General features: G+C 38.2%; 1 protein-coding gene and 1 pseudogene across 1 annotated transcript; both read right to left on the bottom strand.

Moving 5' to 3' along the window:
- Positions 1-463: 463 nt before the first annotated feature.
- Positions 464-1,421, bottom strand: LOC134391681 (olfactory receptor 6C2-like; annotated as a pseudogene).
- Positions 1,422-4,341: 2,920 nt separating this feature from the next.
- LOC134360839 (V-type proton ATPase subunit C 1-like) lies at positions 4,342-12,789 on the bottom strand. Its single transcript, XM_063075673.1, is given in 4 exon segments — positions 4,342-4,822; positions 4,824-5,589; position 11,252; positions 12,365-12,789. Coding segments are annotated over 4 exon segments (1,194 nt in total). The 5' UTR covers positions 12,578-12,789; the 3' UTR covers positions 4,342-4,608.
- Positions 12,790-16,253: the final 3,464 nt, after the last annotated feature.

The raw sequence follows: 16,253 nt of genomic DNA on the forward strand, positions 1-16,253 counted from the left end.
TTATTTTGTATGTTTTCTATTTAAACTGTCCTGTACTTTCTAGAATTTTCAAAATTGTGGGATCTCACTTTTTTATAATTCAGTTTTTATTATTACATTCTGTAATGATGAACATGCTAATTATCCTGGTTTGATCATCACACATTGTACATGTATATTGATATTCAATTCTCTATCCCACAAAAATGTTAAATCAATTATTTTTCAGTAAAAAAGATATAATCATTTGTTGTAGTTTCCTTTAAAATATTAAGATTTTCTTGTTGTTTGTGCTGTATATATTTTATTTAATGAATTGATCATATACACCTGCTATGGAAGGACAAGAAATTTGTTGGTTTTTTGTTCTGTCTCCAGTGCCTGAAATGGCATCTGGCATTAAAAAAGGTCTTTGAGGAGAGGCTGGTTAATGGCTCCAAAATCACAGCTAGATAGGAGGAATAATATCCAGTGTTCTGTAGCACTATAGGGTGACTATAGTTAGCAGTGACTTTTTGTATATTTCCAAATTTTTTTTCATTGAGTCATTGAAGGCTTGTTTTACTTGCTTGTTTCTCAAGGTGTGAATGAACGGATTAAGCATGGGAGCAATGGAAGTTGTGGGGACTGTCACATCCTCGTTAGCAGCCACTGATTCCTTTGCGGAAGGTTTAACGTAGAAGAAGATGCAGCTCCCATAGGTGATGCCGACCACGATCATGTGGGAAGAACAGGTAGAAAATGCCTCATTCCTTTGCTGGGCAGAGGGGAATCGTAGAATGGTCTTAATGATGTATGCGTAGGATAGAACTACACATCCGAGGGTCATGATGAAGGTCAACTCAGCACGGACTATGACCATCTGCTCCGGAAGCCACGTTTCTGAGCATGAGATCTTTAGGAGGGGCGATGCATCACAGACAAAACGGTCAATGAGATTAGAGTCACGGATTCCAGATTGAGACCCAGGCTGAGTGGTGGGAGTATGATCAACAATCCCGCTGTCCAGCAACAAAGGACTGGGCTTCTACACACTCTCTTATTCATGACGGTCACGTAATGCAGGGCTTGCAGATGGCTGTGTATCGGTCATAGGACATGGTGGCCAGGAGAAAAAATTCTGTCACACCAAAAAGATCAGTGAAAAACATTTGAATGATACAATTGTCATATATGATTGTCTTGTCACCTATTGATATGTTGTATAAGAATTTGGGAATACAAGCCTATGTAGAGGAGATTTCTAAGAAGGAGAAATTTTGTAGGAAAACATACATGGCAGTTTTAAGGTGTGAATGTATGAAGGTGAAGGCGATGATGGTCAGGTTCCCGGTTATACTCAACGTGTAGGTACGAAAGAGAAAGAGGAAAATCCCAATCTTCATTTGAGGGTCATTGGTCAGTCCCAGCAAGATAAATGTTGTTATTGTATGGTTTCTCATCATTGCTTTCTTACTTTTACTCAATCTGTATTTAAAATTCAGATATATTTGCACAGAATGGTAATTAATAGAGGAGAAAGTATGCAAACAAATTCACGTGCATTTACAAATTTTGTTTATCAATCTCAACATCCTGGTAGCGTAGGTTCTACAATTGTGTATTTTTGGTCATTTCAGGGGAGATTTAGAAAACATCCAAATCTAGATTGCTTTATCTGTACCACATTTCAAAATATTATGGGTGCTTTCTTCTCATCACATTTCATTCCCATGTTATTTATGTTATTTTATCTGCATCTTGAGTTTAATTTTTCCATACAGATTTGACTGCTAATGTTTTGTGAGATCAATAGTTCTTTCCTGCCCACAGGCTGAATCCTAAAGCTGAATCTTAACCTTTCTTTAGCATTTTCATGTGTCTTCTTGAAGTACTGTTATTGAGAGAGTGCAAATATATCACAAATAGTTTGGGGTTCAGTATGCAGGCTCTCCATATACGTTGCTTAAGATGTTAAGCTCTCGCAGTATAATTATTGAAATTTGTGTTTTCTTTAAAAAATTTCTTCCTTACTGACACATTCTCCTGACTCTTCCTGAGAACTTTCTGTTTAAAATTACAGTCTTTTTCTACTGCAGTGCAGAAGAAAGGGAGTATTTTGATAAAAAATAGAATGATAACATATGTTAGCTGTAAAATATATAGGAATGTACAAAAGCATCATAATTATTTTTAGTCTTAAATATGTTTAGTTAAGGTTGAAATACACTCCAAAATACTGTTCTTAATATAACTAAGTACAAATAATATCAGATTTAAGCAATTGAACATTTCTTCAAATATGGCTTGATTTCATTGTGACAGTTTTGTCATCTTAAAGTGGAAATAATACCATCCTTCATTCATATACTGTGTTGAAAAATTAAAGTAGTTAATATATAAAGTACTTATTTAAGTACTATTGGTCGTAATGAGTAATAAATATATGTTAACTATTTCATTGACATGGTCCACAATGATTTTCCTTTTGTTAGTCACCAAACAGTCAACTGTCAATATACTGTAAGTGTGTTATTTCCTCACAATTTTATTGAAACAATTTATACCGAATTTTATCTAGCACCTCCTTTTTCTATTAAAGTTTAGGAAATTTCTAAGTAGAATGTGTACTTTTAACCACACAATATTCATAGCACTCTCATAACTTACCTTACTGCCACACACATATTTTACCTGTCACATTTTTGCTTTGTGATTTCTAGACATTTCTTTTCTTGCTGGTCTTTCTTATGTTGATAGTTCTTAGTGCTTCTTTCCTTTGTAACATATACACACTCTGGGTATTTTCTTGAACTCCTAACCTCCAAAAAAGGATTGCTCTTTAGTATCTCAGTCATAAAACCAAATGCACTCCAATGTAAGTCCAAATGAAATTCTTGACTTTTTTACATTCCATTCTATTTCTTCCCTTGTATTTTTTATAAGCAAACTAGTATGTTTATAGTTATTGAAGCTTTACTATATGTTAGACACTGAAATAAATGCTTTACATGGACTACCTATCTGGAGAAATCTTCTCTCCAGTGCTCTGTGTTTCCTCATTCCATCTCTGTCCCCCCATCTCCAATTTCACTAGGGATACACAGACTCACCCACTGGTTTTTAGCTTTTTAATTTCCAGACACTTGTGTTTGGGAGGTATTAATTACCTTTGATGACACTCAAATTATTCCACTTTTAGATGACTTCTTATTTTTGCTTAAAATAATTTTATCAATGGCTAAGTACTATCCAAGTTTGGAATACTTTAAAAATGGTGTTTAACTAATATACATATTTTAATTTCCCTTTCTAAATTTTATACATTCAGGAAAGATTCATCTATAAGATTCTACTATATAACCCAAGTCTCAAAAAAAGGAAATGTAACTGAAATGACAGAATTTATTATACTTACACTTCTGGCAGTTAATCATAGCCTCCCTCTATTAGTTGATTAACTACAGCGATTCTCACAGCTACAAGCGGAAAATGAAGATAATGTTGAAAACTAACATGAAATTTTCTGTTTACTACTGATTGAATCCAGTGACTCCCACGGTAACAGTAGCCTGGGAATGCATGATTTCCTTGTGTGGTCTATCTTTTATCGATTGCATCAGTTTCCTCACAATAGATGTAGTCCTATCATAAGCCTAGAAAACAGTTTTTATATTTTTAAAATTTCCATCCTGAAAAGAAAAGGAGATTCAACAGAGCTCCTGGTAGCTGTGAAAGAGTTGATATTCTGAACTATTTTGCTCAGAGAGAGGATTTTCTAAATTAAAGCTTGATATTTATTTTGTTTGCCATATCTGCAACAAAATTAATAAACAAAATGGTTCTTTGTGATCCAGGTTTGAAATCATTAATGAACCATCTGTTTAATAAAGTTTGGGAAATAAAATCAAACCTAAGGTAGTAATAATGGGGACACAGCCTTTAGAGACAGGAGTAAATACTAGAATCACTTAAGAGACTGGTAGGAAAATATTAAGAATCTAAGTCAAAAACAAAGCATAGTCTAGTTTCTTTTAAATAATTCACGTCATGTGTGGTAGTTGAAAGATCATAGATCTCCATTTCTGCTTTATCAATTTGTTTTTTCAATATTATTCAGCTTTTTTTCTCAGAATCAGTTATTCTCCTAATGCAAGCTACAAAACTTTTTTTTTTTTTTTTTTGCACAGGTAATTTTATTCTCTCCTGTGAGTGTTGACAGTGCTCGTAGATTGTAATTTGAAACATTCAGAAAGCACATACCTGAATATTGTCACATTTCTTTATATCACGATTCAATAACTATTAAACAGTTATGTCTACTAAATACAGTGAACAAAATGGTATGTTTACACCATTCCCTTGTAAAAGGGGCTTTTGTGCACAATGGTAACAAATGGAATTAAAGCATACCACAATATCAATGAGGAAAAGACCTCTTTAAATAAACTATTCTGTTTATAAATAAACTCTGATTTTTTTAGTACACATTTACAGACCTGATCAATAAAAAGAAATAATACATATATTTCCCTTTAAAAAGAAAATGTTGAGATGGACCACTATGGGAGAACTCACCTAGGAAAGGGGGTAGGAAGCAAGCAAAGGGTGACAGAGTTAAAAGTACTATCATACGGCAACCTATTCCTGTTAGCATACACCATACAAGGACAGGATTGTCTGAGGAGGAGCTCCTTTTTCCTTGAATTCCAGCAAGTTGCAATCAATCTTGTAGTACACATAGGGGTAGTATTCCTGTTGACTCAGGTTTAAGCCTGGAATATCCATAGGAGCATCAATAATAGCTGCTGCACTGCTGTCTAGATGTTTATACAATTCATATAATACTACTCTCAGTTTCTTTTGTTTTCTTATTGGGCTGAAGTAGCATTGCTTGGAAGTTCACTGGCAAACCATACCTTAAAACAGACTCAACAAAAACCCTTAACGCTTTCACATGAATCCATGCAATAAATGCCTCACTGAAATTCACTTTCAGCCACCGCACAAGTGGCCCAAATTGCTTTTTCTTGTCAGTTGAAAGCCTGTTCATTTCTTCTTTATCTGCTTTCATCTCCTCTTCATTATACTGGAAGTCACGAACAATGAATTTGTTTTCCCTGGCTTTGTGTCTGAAGTCATCAACTGCCTTCCTAAACAAGGTGACATTGCAAAGGTAACTGTCTTGGTCCTCTGAGAGAACATTGCTAGACCTTGGAACTACCATTTCAGCTAGTGTTTCATACTGCTTAATCCAGTCATTGTGGTTTAACTTGGGAACTCCCACCAGTAATGTGATAAGATACTCTGAATCAAGAACAAAGTGATCCTTCTTCACAATTTCTGCTAGACTTCTGGTTAGCAAACTTCCTGCATTCTTTCGCTCCAAGTTCTGAAGGTTCCCTTTCAAGTTATTGTATGCAGACGCTCGAGATTTCAGGTCATTATCAATCTGAGTAACTTCCTTGGCAATTATTTCAGAAATATTTTTCAGGGACTGCTTGATTGGATATTTGGCCATATCCCACTGGAACCTTGTTATGTAAGTAACCAAGTCAACTCCATTGGCCAAAAGATTCTCCTGAACTTTATCTTTACTATCCTCCAATACATCAGCCATGTATTGAGCCACTTTTTTTTTTTTTTTTAAAAAATTTATTTTGTCGATATACATTGTAGCTGATTATTGCTCCCCATCACCAAAACCTCCCTCCCTTCTCCCTCCCCCCCTCCCCCCCAACAACGTCCTTTCTGTTTGCTTGTTGTATCAACTTCAAATAATTGTGGTTGTTATATCTTCTTCCCCCCCCCCCCCGGTTTGTGTGTGTGTGTGTGTATGTGTGTGTGTGAATTTATATATTAATTTTTAGCTCCCTCCAATAAGTGAGAACATGTGGTATTTCTCTTTCTGTGCCTGACTTGTTTCACTTAATATAATTCTCTCAAGGTCCATTCATGTTGTTGCAAATGGCAGTATTTCATTCGTTTTTATAGCTGAGTAGTATTCCATTGTGTAGATGTACCACATTTTCCGTATCCACTCATCTGATGATGGGCATTTGGGCTGGTTCCAACTCTTGGCTATTGTAAAGAGTGCTGCGATGAACATTGGGGAACAGGTATACCTTCGACTTGATGATTTCCATTCCTCTGGGTATATTCCCAACAGTGGGATGGCTGGGTCGTATGGTAGATCTATTTGCAATTGTTTAAGGAACCTCCATACCATTTTACATAGAGGCTGCACCATTTTGCAGTCCCACCAACAATGTATGAGAGTTCCTTTTTCTCCGCAGCCTCGCCAGCATTTATCGTTCATAGTCTTTTGGATTTTAGCCATCCTAACTGGGGTTAGATGGTATCTCAATGTGGTTTTGATTTGCATTTCCCGGATGCTGAGTGATGTTGAGCATTTTTTCATATGTCTGTTGGCCATTTGGATATCTTCCTTAGAGAAATGCCTACTTAGCTCTTTTGCCCATTTTTTAATTGGGTTGCTTGTTTTCTTCTTGTAAAGGTGTTTGAGTTCCTTATATATTCTGGATATTAATCCTTTGTCAGATGTATATTTTGCAAATATTTTCTCCCACTCTGTTGGTTGTCTTTTAACTCTTTTAATTGTTTCTTTTGCTGTGCAGAAGCTTTTTAGTTTGATATAATCCCATTTGTTTATTTTTCCTTTGGTTGCCCGTGCTTTTGGGGTCGTATTAATGAAGTCTATGCCCAGTCCTATTTCCTGAAGTGTTTCTCCTATGTTTTCTTTAAGAAGTTTTATTGTCTCAGGGTGTATATTTAAATCCTTAATCCATTTTGAGTTGATTTTAGTATACGGTGAGAGGTATGGATCTAGTTTCATTCTCGTGCATATGGATATCCAGTTATCCCAGCACCACTTGCTGAAGAGGCAGTCCCTTCCCCGGTGAATAGGCTTGGTGCCTTTGTCAAAGATCAGATGGCAGTAAGTGTGTGGGTTGATTTCTGGATTCTCTATTCTATTCCATTGGTCAGTGTGTCTGTTTTTATGCCAGTACCATACTGTTTTGGTTATTATAGCTTTGTAGTATAGCTTAAAGTCAGGTAGTGTTATGCCTCCAGCTTTATTTTTTTTGCTCAGCATTGCTTTGGCTATTCGTGGTCTTTTATTGTTCCATATAAATGTCTGAATAGTTTTTTCCATTTCTGAGAGAAATGTCTTTGGAATTTTGATGGGGATTGCATTGAATTTGTATATCACTTTGGGTAGTATGGACATTTTCACAATGTTGATTCTTCCAATCCAAGAGCATGGAATATCTTTCCATCTTCTTGTATCCTCTCTAATTTCTCTCAGCAGTGGTTTGTAGTTCTCATTATAGAGATTTTTCACCTCCTTGGTTAACTCAATTCCTAAGTATTTTATTTTTTTGGTGGCTATTGTAAATGGGCAGGCTTTCTTGATTTCTCCTTCTGCATGTTCACTATTGGAGAAAAGAAATGGTACTGATTTTTGTGTGTTGATTTTGTATCCTGCTACTGTGCTGAAATCATTTATCAATTCCAAGAGTTTTTTTGTAGAGGTTTTAGGCTGTTCGATATATAGGATCATGTCATCTGCAAACAGGGACAGTTTGACTTCATCTTTTCCAATCTGGATGCCCTTTATTTCCTTCTCTTCTCTGATTGCTCTGTCTAGTACTTCCAACACTATGTTGAATAGGAGTGGTGAGAGTGGGCATCCTTGTCTAGTTCCTGTTCTTAAAGGAAAAGCTTTCAGCTTTTCCCCATTCAGGATGATATTGGCAGTGGGTTTGTCATATATGGCTTTAATTATGTTAAGATACTTTCCCTCTATACCTAACTTATAGAGGGTCTTTGTCATGAATGAGTGCTGAACTTTATCAAATGCTTTTTCAGCATCTATAGAGATGATCATATGGTCCTTGTGTTTGAGTTTATTAATACGGTGTATCACATTTATTGATTTGCGTATGTTGAACCAACCTTGCATCCCTGGGATGAATCCCACTTGATCGTGATGAATAATTTTTCGTATGTGTGGCTGTATTCTGTTTGCTAGTATTTTAGTGAGGATTTTTGCATCTATATTCATCAAGGATATCGGCCTGTAGTTTTCTTTTTTGGTTATATCTTTACCTGGTTTTGGTATCAGGATGATGTTTGCTTCATAGAATGAGTTTGGGAGATTTGCGTCCGTTTCAATCTTTTGGAATAGTTTGTAAAGAATCGGTGTCAATTCCTCTTTGAATGTTTGGTAAAATTCTGCTGTGAATCCATCTGGTCCTGGGCTTTTCTTTGTTGGGAGCCTTCTGATAACAGCTTCAATCTCCTTTATTGTTATTGGTCTGTTCAAATTTTCTATGTCTTCACGGTTCAGTTTTGGGAGCTTGTGTGTGTCCAGAAATTTATCCATTTCCTCCAGATTTTCAAATTTGTTGGCGTATAGTTGTTTGTAGTAGTCTCGAATGATTCCTTGTATTTCAGATGAATCAGTTGTAATATCGCCTTTTTCATTTCTAATTTTTGTTATTTGAGTCTTCTCTCTTCTTTTTTTTGTTAGCCATGCTAATGGTTTGTCAATTTTATTTATCTTTTCAAAAAACCAACTTTTTGATTCGTTGATCTTTTGAATTGTTTTTTGGTTTTCAATTTCATTCAGTTCTGCTCTGATCTTAATGATTTCTTTCCGTCTGCTAACTTTAGGATTGGATTGTTCTTGTTTTTCTAGTTCTTTAAGGTGAAGTGTTAGGTTGTTCACTTGCCATCTTTCTATTCTTCTGAAGTGAGCATTTAATGCAATAAATTTTCCCCTCAATACTGCTTTTGCAGTATCCCACAGGTTTTGGTATGATGTATCATTGTTTTCATTAGTTTCAATAAACTTTTTGATTTCCTGCTTGATTTCTTCTTGGACCCATATGTCATTAAGTAGAATGCTGTTTAATTTCCATGTGTTTGTATAGTTTCCAGAGTTTCGTTTGTTATTAATTTCTAGTTTTAATCCATTGTGGTCTGAGAGGATACATGGGATAATTCCAATTTTTTTGAATTTATTGAGACTTGATTTGTGACCTAATATGTGATCTATCCTGGAGAATGATCCATGTGCTGATGAGAAGAATGAATATTCTGAGGTTGTTGGGTGGAATGTTCTGTAGATATCTGCCAATTCCAATTGGTCTAGAGTCTTGTTTAGATCTTGTGTTTCTCTACTGATTCTTTGCCTAGATGATCTGTCTAATATTGACAGTGGAGTGTTCAGGTCCCCTGCTATTATGGTATTAGTGTCTATTTCCTTCTTTAGGTCTAATAGAGTTTGTTTTATAAATCTGGCTGCTCCAACATTGGGTGCGTACATATTTATGATTGTTATGTCTTCTTGATGGATCAGTCCTTTTATCATTAAGTAGTGTCCCTCATTGTCTCTTTTTATGGTTTTTAGTTTAAAGTCTATTTTGTCAGATATAAGAATAGCCACTCCAGCTCGTTTTTCTTTTCTGTTTGCATGGTAAATCTTTTTCCATCCTTTCACTCTTAGTCTGTGTGAATCTTTATGGGTGAGGTGGGTCTCTTGTAGGCAGCATATAGTTGGGTCCTGCTTTTTGATCCAGTCAGCCAGTCTGTGTCTTTTAATTGGGGAATTTAAGCCTTTAACATTAAGAGTTGTTATTGAAAGGTGTTGATTTATTCCTAGCATTTTATTGGTTGTTTGGTTGTCTTAGGTGTCTTTTGTTCCTTGCTTTCTGATTTACTGTTTGGTTTCTTTGTTTGTTGGTTCCTTAGGTTGTAGATAGTGTTTTTGTTAGCTTGTTTTCTCTTCATGAATGCCATTTTTATTGTACTAGCGGGTTTAGATTTTTCTTAGGTTTGTATGACAGTGGTAGTTATTTTTCAGGAACCAAACCCAGTACTCCCTTGAGGATTTCTTGTAAGGGTGGTCTTGTGGTAGTGAACTCCCGCAGTTTTTGTTTGTCTGAGAAATATACTATTTGCCCCTCATTTCGGAAGGATAGCCTTGCAGGGTAGAGTATTCTTGGCTGGCAATCTTTGTCTTTTAGTATTTTGAAAATATCATCCCATTCCTTTCTAGCTTTTAGGGTTTGTGATGAGAAGTCTGATGTTAACCTGATTGGGGCTCCCTTGTAGGTGATTTGACGCTTCTCTCTTGCAGCTTTTAAGATTCTCTCTTTGTCTCTGAGTTTTGCCAATTTGACTATGACATGTCTTGGAGAAGGCCTTTTTGGGTTGAATACGTTTGGAGATTGTTGAGCTTCCTGGATCTGAAGATCTGTGATTTTTCCTATACCTGGGAAGTTTTCTGCCACTATTTTGTTGAATATGTTTTCAATGGAATCTCCATCTTCCTCCCCTTCTGGAATACCCATGACTCGGATATTTGAGCGCTTGAGGTTGTCTGATATCTCTCTCAGATTTTCTTCCATGTCCTTGATTCTTTTTTCTTTCTTTTTGTCTGCTTGTGTTATTTCAAACAGCCCATCTTCAAGTTCAGAGGTTCTCTCTTCAACTTCGACAAGCCTGCTGGTTAAACTCTCCGTTGTGTTTTTTATTTCGCTGAATAACTTCTTCAGTTCAGCAAGTTCTGCTACATTTTTTTTCAGGACATTGATTTCCTTGTATATTTCCTCTTTCATATCCTGTATACTTTTCCTCATTTCATCATGATGTCTAGCTGAGTTTTCTTGTATCTCATTCAGTTTCCTTAGAATTATCACTCGAAATTCCTTGTCAGTTATTTCAAGGGCTTCTTGTTCTATAGGATCTAGAGTATGAGATTTATTAACTTTTGGTGGTGTACTTTCTTGATTTTTTGTATTTCTGGTATCTTTTTTTTGGTGTTTATTCATTGTGGCAGGGGGTTTCACAGTCCACCGGTTTGAGACTAATGACTAACTAGGATGTTGCTGTGGTTGCCAATTTGTTATGGCTCCCGCCGTGACTGCTCAGTTGGCCTCTAGTGTCTTGTGTGTGTGGTTGCCTCGGGTCTTGGGCTTCTCCGGGGATCCACCTTTCTGGTCAGCTTGTACTCTGCTGGGCTGGTGGATCACGTACCACAGGGTGTGTGATCACTGTTGAGCTTTCACTTTCTGTACAGGACTTCTCCCCGTTCCGTGTGCTCTGGCCCAGGCTGTTAGATCGTGCAGTGGCGACCCCACCGGGTGTGTGGTTTCTGTCGAGTCTCCGCCTCCCTGGCCGCACGTCTCCCCCTTCTGTGCACACTGTGCTGGGCTGGGGTGTGTCTTCTGCACCCCTCGTCTATCAGCTGGGCCTTCAAGACCCTGCTCAGCACCGCCTCGCCCAGGAAGTCTACCAGGTTTCTGCTAGGCACAGACGACCGGTCTCTCTGGGTGCCTTTGTAGCACTGTGTAGATCTTTCTCGGGTCTTGTTCACCTTTGTATCCCCCCGGTATAAACCAAGTCTAGTGCCCACCTGCAGCCTGCTCTCTGGCAGGTTCAAGCGGACCTGGGAACTCTCCTACCACACTATTCCCAACCAGAAATTCGTTAGGCTTTTTTCCAAACTGGTGGTCGCAGAGATGGTATCTGCCTCCCAGTAACAGGAAGTTTACCGGGGCCGGAGTCCAGGGTGTGGTGGAGTGACAGTTGGCCCGCCAGTACTTCCTAGCCCTCTCAACACTGGTCGGGACGCCCCACACCCCCAGCCCCGCCAGAGAACCGCGGAGGGAGTGGGAGAGGAGGCCAGCCCGCAGGGTCCGGAAAGCCCCGCGCCAGGCCAAGCAAATGGGCTCAGTGATGGCCGATCAGGGCGGAGCTGCCCGCACCTGGGAAAATGGAGGCAGCACCGGGGCAGTGAGTGGCCTGGTGGTGCCGGCGGGAGCCGCGTGGGCATCCACCCCCCGAACAGAGCTGTGCCAGGGATCACTCACAGTGCTGTGCCAGGTCGGGCGCTCGCTCTGTCTCTGGTTTGTTGCCTTCCGTGTTCTCGGCGCTGCCGCCTCGGGCTGTTCAGTCGCGGCGCCGCTCGGGCGCTCCCAGGAATCTTCTTTAATGCCGGCCTGAAACCTCGAATCCTGAATAGGGCAGCTGGCCGCCTTCAGTGCGGCCCCAGCCTCCGGGATCCTGGCTGCATCCACAGCAGCCCTGGCGCCGTGTTCCCTGTTTCAAGACTCGCTTTTGCAGCTAAGAATCAGTTCTTTTCCTGCTCCACACTTCAAAGCTGTTGCCTGTAAATGAGGCAGCCTCTCCTGCCGGGGGCAAAGTGGCGTTGAGCCCCCACGACCGGCCAGCAGCAGCAGTCCTCCCTTAAGAGATGGCCAGAGGAAGGTCCACAAGCTTCCCGGCTGCCTGAGGCCCAGTGGCCACCTTTTCCACCTCAGCTACTCTGCGCCAGCCGCTGCAGCCGCCGCCATCTTGATACTCCTTGAGCCACTTTCTTAACCACTCCTTCTACAAACGCATCCAGTTTAGCCAGTTCATCTGACAAGCCAACCAATACATCCAGTGTGCCAACCTTTAAGTCAGGAATGTTGAACTTGGAAGTGACAGCAAGATTATTGTTCTTTGTAGTTGCTGCATGCAGTTTCTCCCATGTTTGCTGACAGGTTTTCTCCCCAGGAGCAGATATGAGCCAGAACTCAGTCATGTTTGCTACCAGATATTTCTTCCAAAATCAAGAGAGACTCTGAAACTGGAATTCCATGTCTGTAAATCGGAAATAACTATCTTGCAAAGTTGTCCCAGGAAGGTATCAAACGAGGAAGTGGCAGCAGTAACAAGTATGCGGAGGCAGACAACCTGGCAGACGTTAACGGCTCAGCGCTCCATCCCTCCCCGACCTAAGCTCCGGCCTCACGGTTTCCAAGCTACAAAACTTTTTCAGTCAAAATGAATAATTTTTTATTGGAAAGTCCACACAATTTAAAATTCAGTCTTTCATAAAATTGACTTTATAATCCCTCATTAAATAGGAATATAGCAGAATCTACTACATAAGAATATTATTGGGTTAAAAAATTTATAATAGAACTAAGTACAAGAAACATTTTTATAGTATTTTAAATTGAAAAATCATAACTTTATACATTTATAGCATACGATATGATGTTTTTATTTATTTATTTTTTATTGGTTATGAATATTCTTGAGATACAAAGCTGATTGTCACCCCTTGTGCCCATGATGTGAGGGTCAGATTCATACTGGCAGCATACCCATTCCCACAAATTGCATTTGTACCCCATGTCCCCCACCCAATTATCCCCAACCTCCCTCTCCCTCGCCCTTTACCCCCACTCCACTTTGTAGTCCAGGGAATGTTCTCTCACTCTGCAAATATAATGTACCGCTGTGGTCTTTCTTTGCTTCCTTCTTTCTCTCGTAGCTTCCACTTATGACTGAGTATATGTGGTATTTATCTCTCTATTCTTATTTCACTCAACATAATTTTCTCCAGGCTGATCCATGTTGTTGCAAATGGCAGTATTTCATTCTTTTTTATGGTAGAGTAGTGTTCTCTGGTGGATATATTACACAGTTTCCTTATCTAATCATCCATCAATGGACATTTAGGTTGGTTCCATGTCTTGACTATTGTAAATAGAGCTGCAATGAACATGGGAGTGCAGGTATCCCTCTGACATGATGATTTCCATTCCTCTGGGTATGTCCCCAGAACTCGGATTGCTGGATTGTATAGAAGATGTATCTGTAGTTGTTTGAGAAACGTTCATACTGTTTTCCATAGTGCTTATACTAACTTACAGTCCCACCAACAGCGTAGGAGTGTTCCTTTCTCTCCACACCCTTGCCAGCATTTGTTATTCGCCATCTTTTTGATCATAGCCAGTCTAACTGGGGTGAAGTGATTATCTCAATGTAGTTTTAATTTGCATTTCCCTAATGACTAGTGATGGTGAGCATTTTTTCATGTATCTGTTGGCCATTTGTATGTCTTCCTTTGAAAAATGTCTATTCAGCTCCTTTGCCCATGTTTTAATTGGGTTATATGTTTTTTGACTGTATAATTGTTTGAGTTCCTTGTATATTCTGGGTATTAATCCCTTGTCAGAGGCATAGTTAGCAAAAATTTTCTCCCATTCTGTAGGCTGTTGTTTCACTCTGTTGATTGTTTCCTTTGCTGTGCAGAAGCTTTTTAGTTTGATAAAGCCCCATTTGTTTATTTTTTCTTTTACTGCTTGTGATTTTGGGCTCATGTTCATTAAGTCTGTGCCCAGACCTAGTTGCTGAAGTGTTTCACCTATATTTCCCCTTAGTAATATTACAATTTCAGGTCTTATACTTAAGTCTTTAATCCATTTTGAGTTGATTTTAGTGTATGGTGAGAGGTGCATATCTAATTCATTCTTCTTCATATGGATATCCAGTTTTCCCAGCACCACTTGCTGAAGAGGCAGTCTTTTCCCCTATGCAGATTTTTATTGTCTTTTTCTAATGTCAGATGGCTGTAAATCTGAGGGGTGATTTCTGGGTTCTCACTTTTACTTCTCTGGTCTGAATGTCTATTTTTATACCAGTGCCATGCTGTTTTGGTTACAATACCTTTGTAGTATAATTTGAAGTCTGGTAGTGTTATGCCTCCAGCTTTATTTTTTTTGCTCAGGATTGCTTTGGCTATTCAGGCTCTTTTGTTGTTCCATATGAAGGGTAAGACTGTTTTTTCCATTTCTGTGAAGAATGTTATTGGTATTTTGATGGAGATTACATTGAATCTGTAGATCACTTTGGGTAGTATTGACATTTTCACAATGTTGTTTCTTCTAATCCAAGAGCATGGAATATCTTTCCATCTTTTTTTGTCTTCTTTAATTTCATTCAGAAGTGGTTGGTAGTTCTCACTGTAGAGGTCTTTCACTTCCTCAATTAAGTTGATCTCTAGGTATTTTATTTTTTTTTGTGACAATTGTAAATGGGCTTACTTTATTTCTCTATCTGTTAGTTCATTATCTGAGTATATAAATGCAACTGATTTGAGGGCATTTATTACTTTTTTTTAAATTTTTTTTTTCATTTTTTTTTTTTTAATTTTATTTTGTCGATATACATTGTGGCTGATTATTGCTCCCCATCACCAAAACCTCCCTCCCTTCTCCCTCCCCCTCTCCCCCCAACAATGTCCTTTATGTTTGCTTGTTGTATCAACTTCAAATAATTGTGGTTGTTATATCTTCTTCCCCCCCCCGTGTGTGTGTGTGTGTGTGTGTGTGTGTGTGTGTGTGTGTGTGTGTGAATTTATATATTAATTTTTAGCTCCCACCAATAAGTGAGAACATGTGGTATTTCTCTTTCTGTGCCTGACTTGTTTCACTTAATATAATTCTCTCAAGGTCCATCCATGTTGTTGCAAATGGCAGTATTTCATTCGTTTTTATAGCTGAGTAGTATTCCATTGTGTAGATGTACCACATTTTCCGTATCCACTCATCCGATGATGGGCATTTGGGCTGGTTCCAACTCTTGGCTATTGTAAAGAGTGCTGCGATAAACATTGGGAAACAGGTATACCTTCGACTTGATGATTTCCATTCCTCTGGGTATATTCCCAACAGTGGTATAGCTGGGTCGTATGGTAGATCTATCTGCAATTGTTTGAGGAACCTCCATACCATTTTCCATAGAGGCTGCACCAATTTGCAGTCCCACCAACAATGTATGAGAGTTCCTTTTTCTCCGCAGCCTTGCCAGCATTTATCATTCATAGTCTTTTGGATTTTAGCCATCCTAACTGGGGTTAGATGGTATCTCAATGTGGTTTTGATTTGCATTTCCCGGATGCTGAGTGATGTTGAGCATTTTTTCATATGTCTGTTGGCCATTTGTATATCTTCCTTAGAGAAATGCCTATTTAGCTCTTTTGCCCATTTTTTAATTGGGTTGCTTGTTTTCTTCTTGTACAGTTGTTTGAGTTCCTTATATATTCTGGATATTAATCCTTTGTCAGATATATATTTTGCAAATATTTTCTCCCACTCTGTTGGTTGTCTTTTAACTCTTTTAATTGTTTCTTTTGCTGTGCAGAAGCTTTTTAGTTTGATATAATCCCATTTATTTATTTTTCCTTTGGTTGCCCGTGCTTTTGGGGTCATATTCATGAAGTCTATGCCCAGTCCTATTTCCTCGAGTGTTTCTCCTATGTTTTCTTGAAGAAGTTTTATTGTTTCAGGGTGTATATTTATTTATTTATTTATTTATTTTTTATTTTTATTTTTTTTAAAAAGAAATCAATAAAGGGCATTTATTTTTTATTTTTTTTATTTATTTTTTATTTTTTTTTATTTTTTTTTTTTTTATTTATTTTTTTT

Source organism: Cynocephalus volans, chromosome 12 (assembly GCF_027409185.1).
Source record: "Cynocephalus volans isolate mCynVol1 chromosome 12, mCynVol1.pri, whole genome shotgun sequence".
Lineage (NCBI taxonomy): Eukaryota > Metazoa > Chordata > Mammalia > Dermoptera > Cynocephalidae > Cynocephalus > Cynocephalus volans.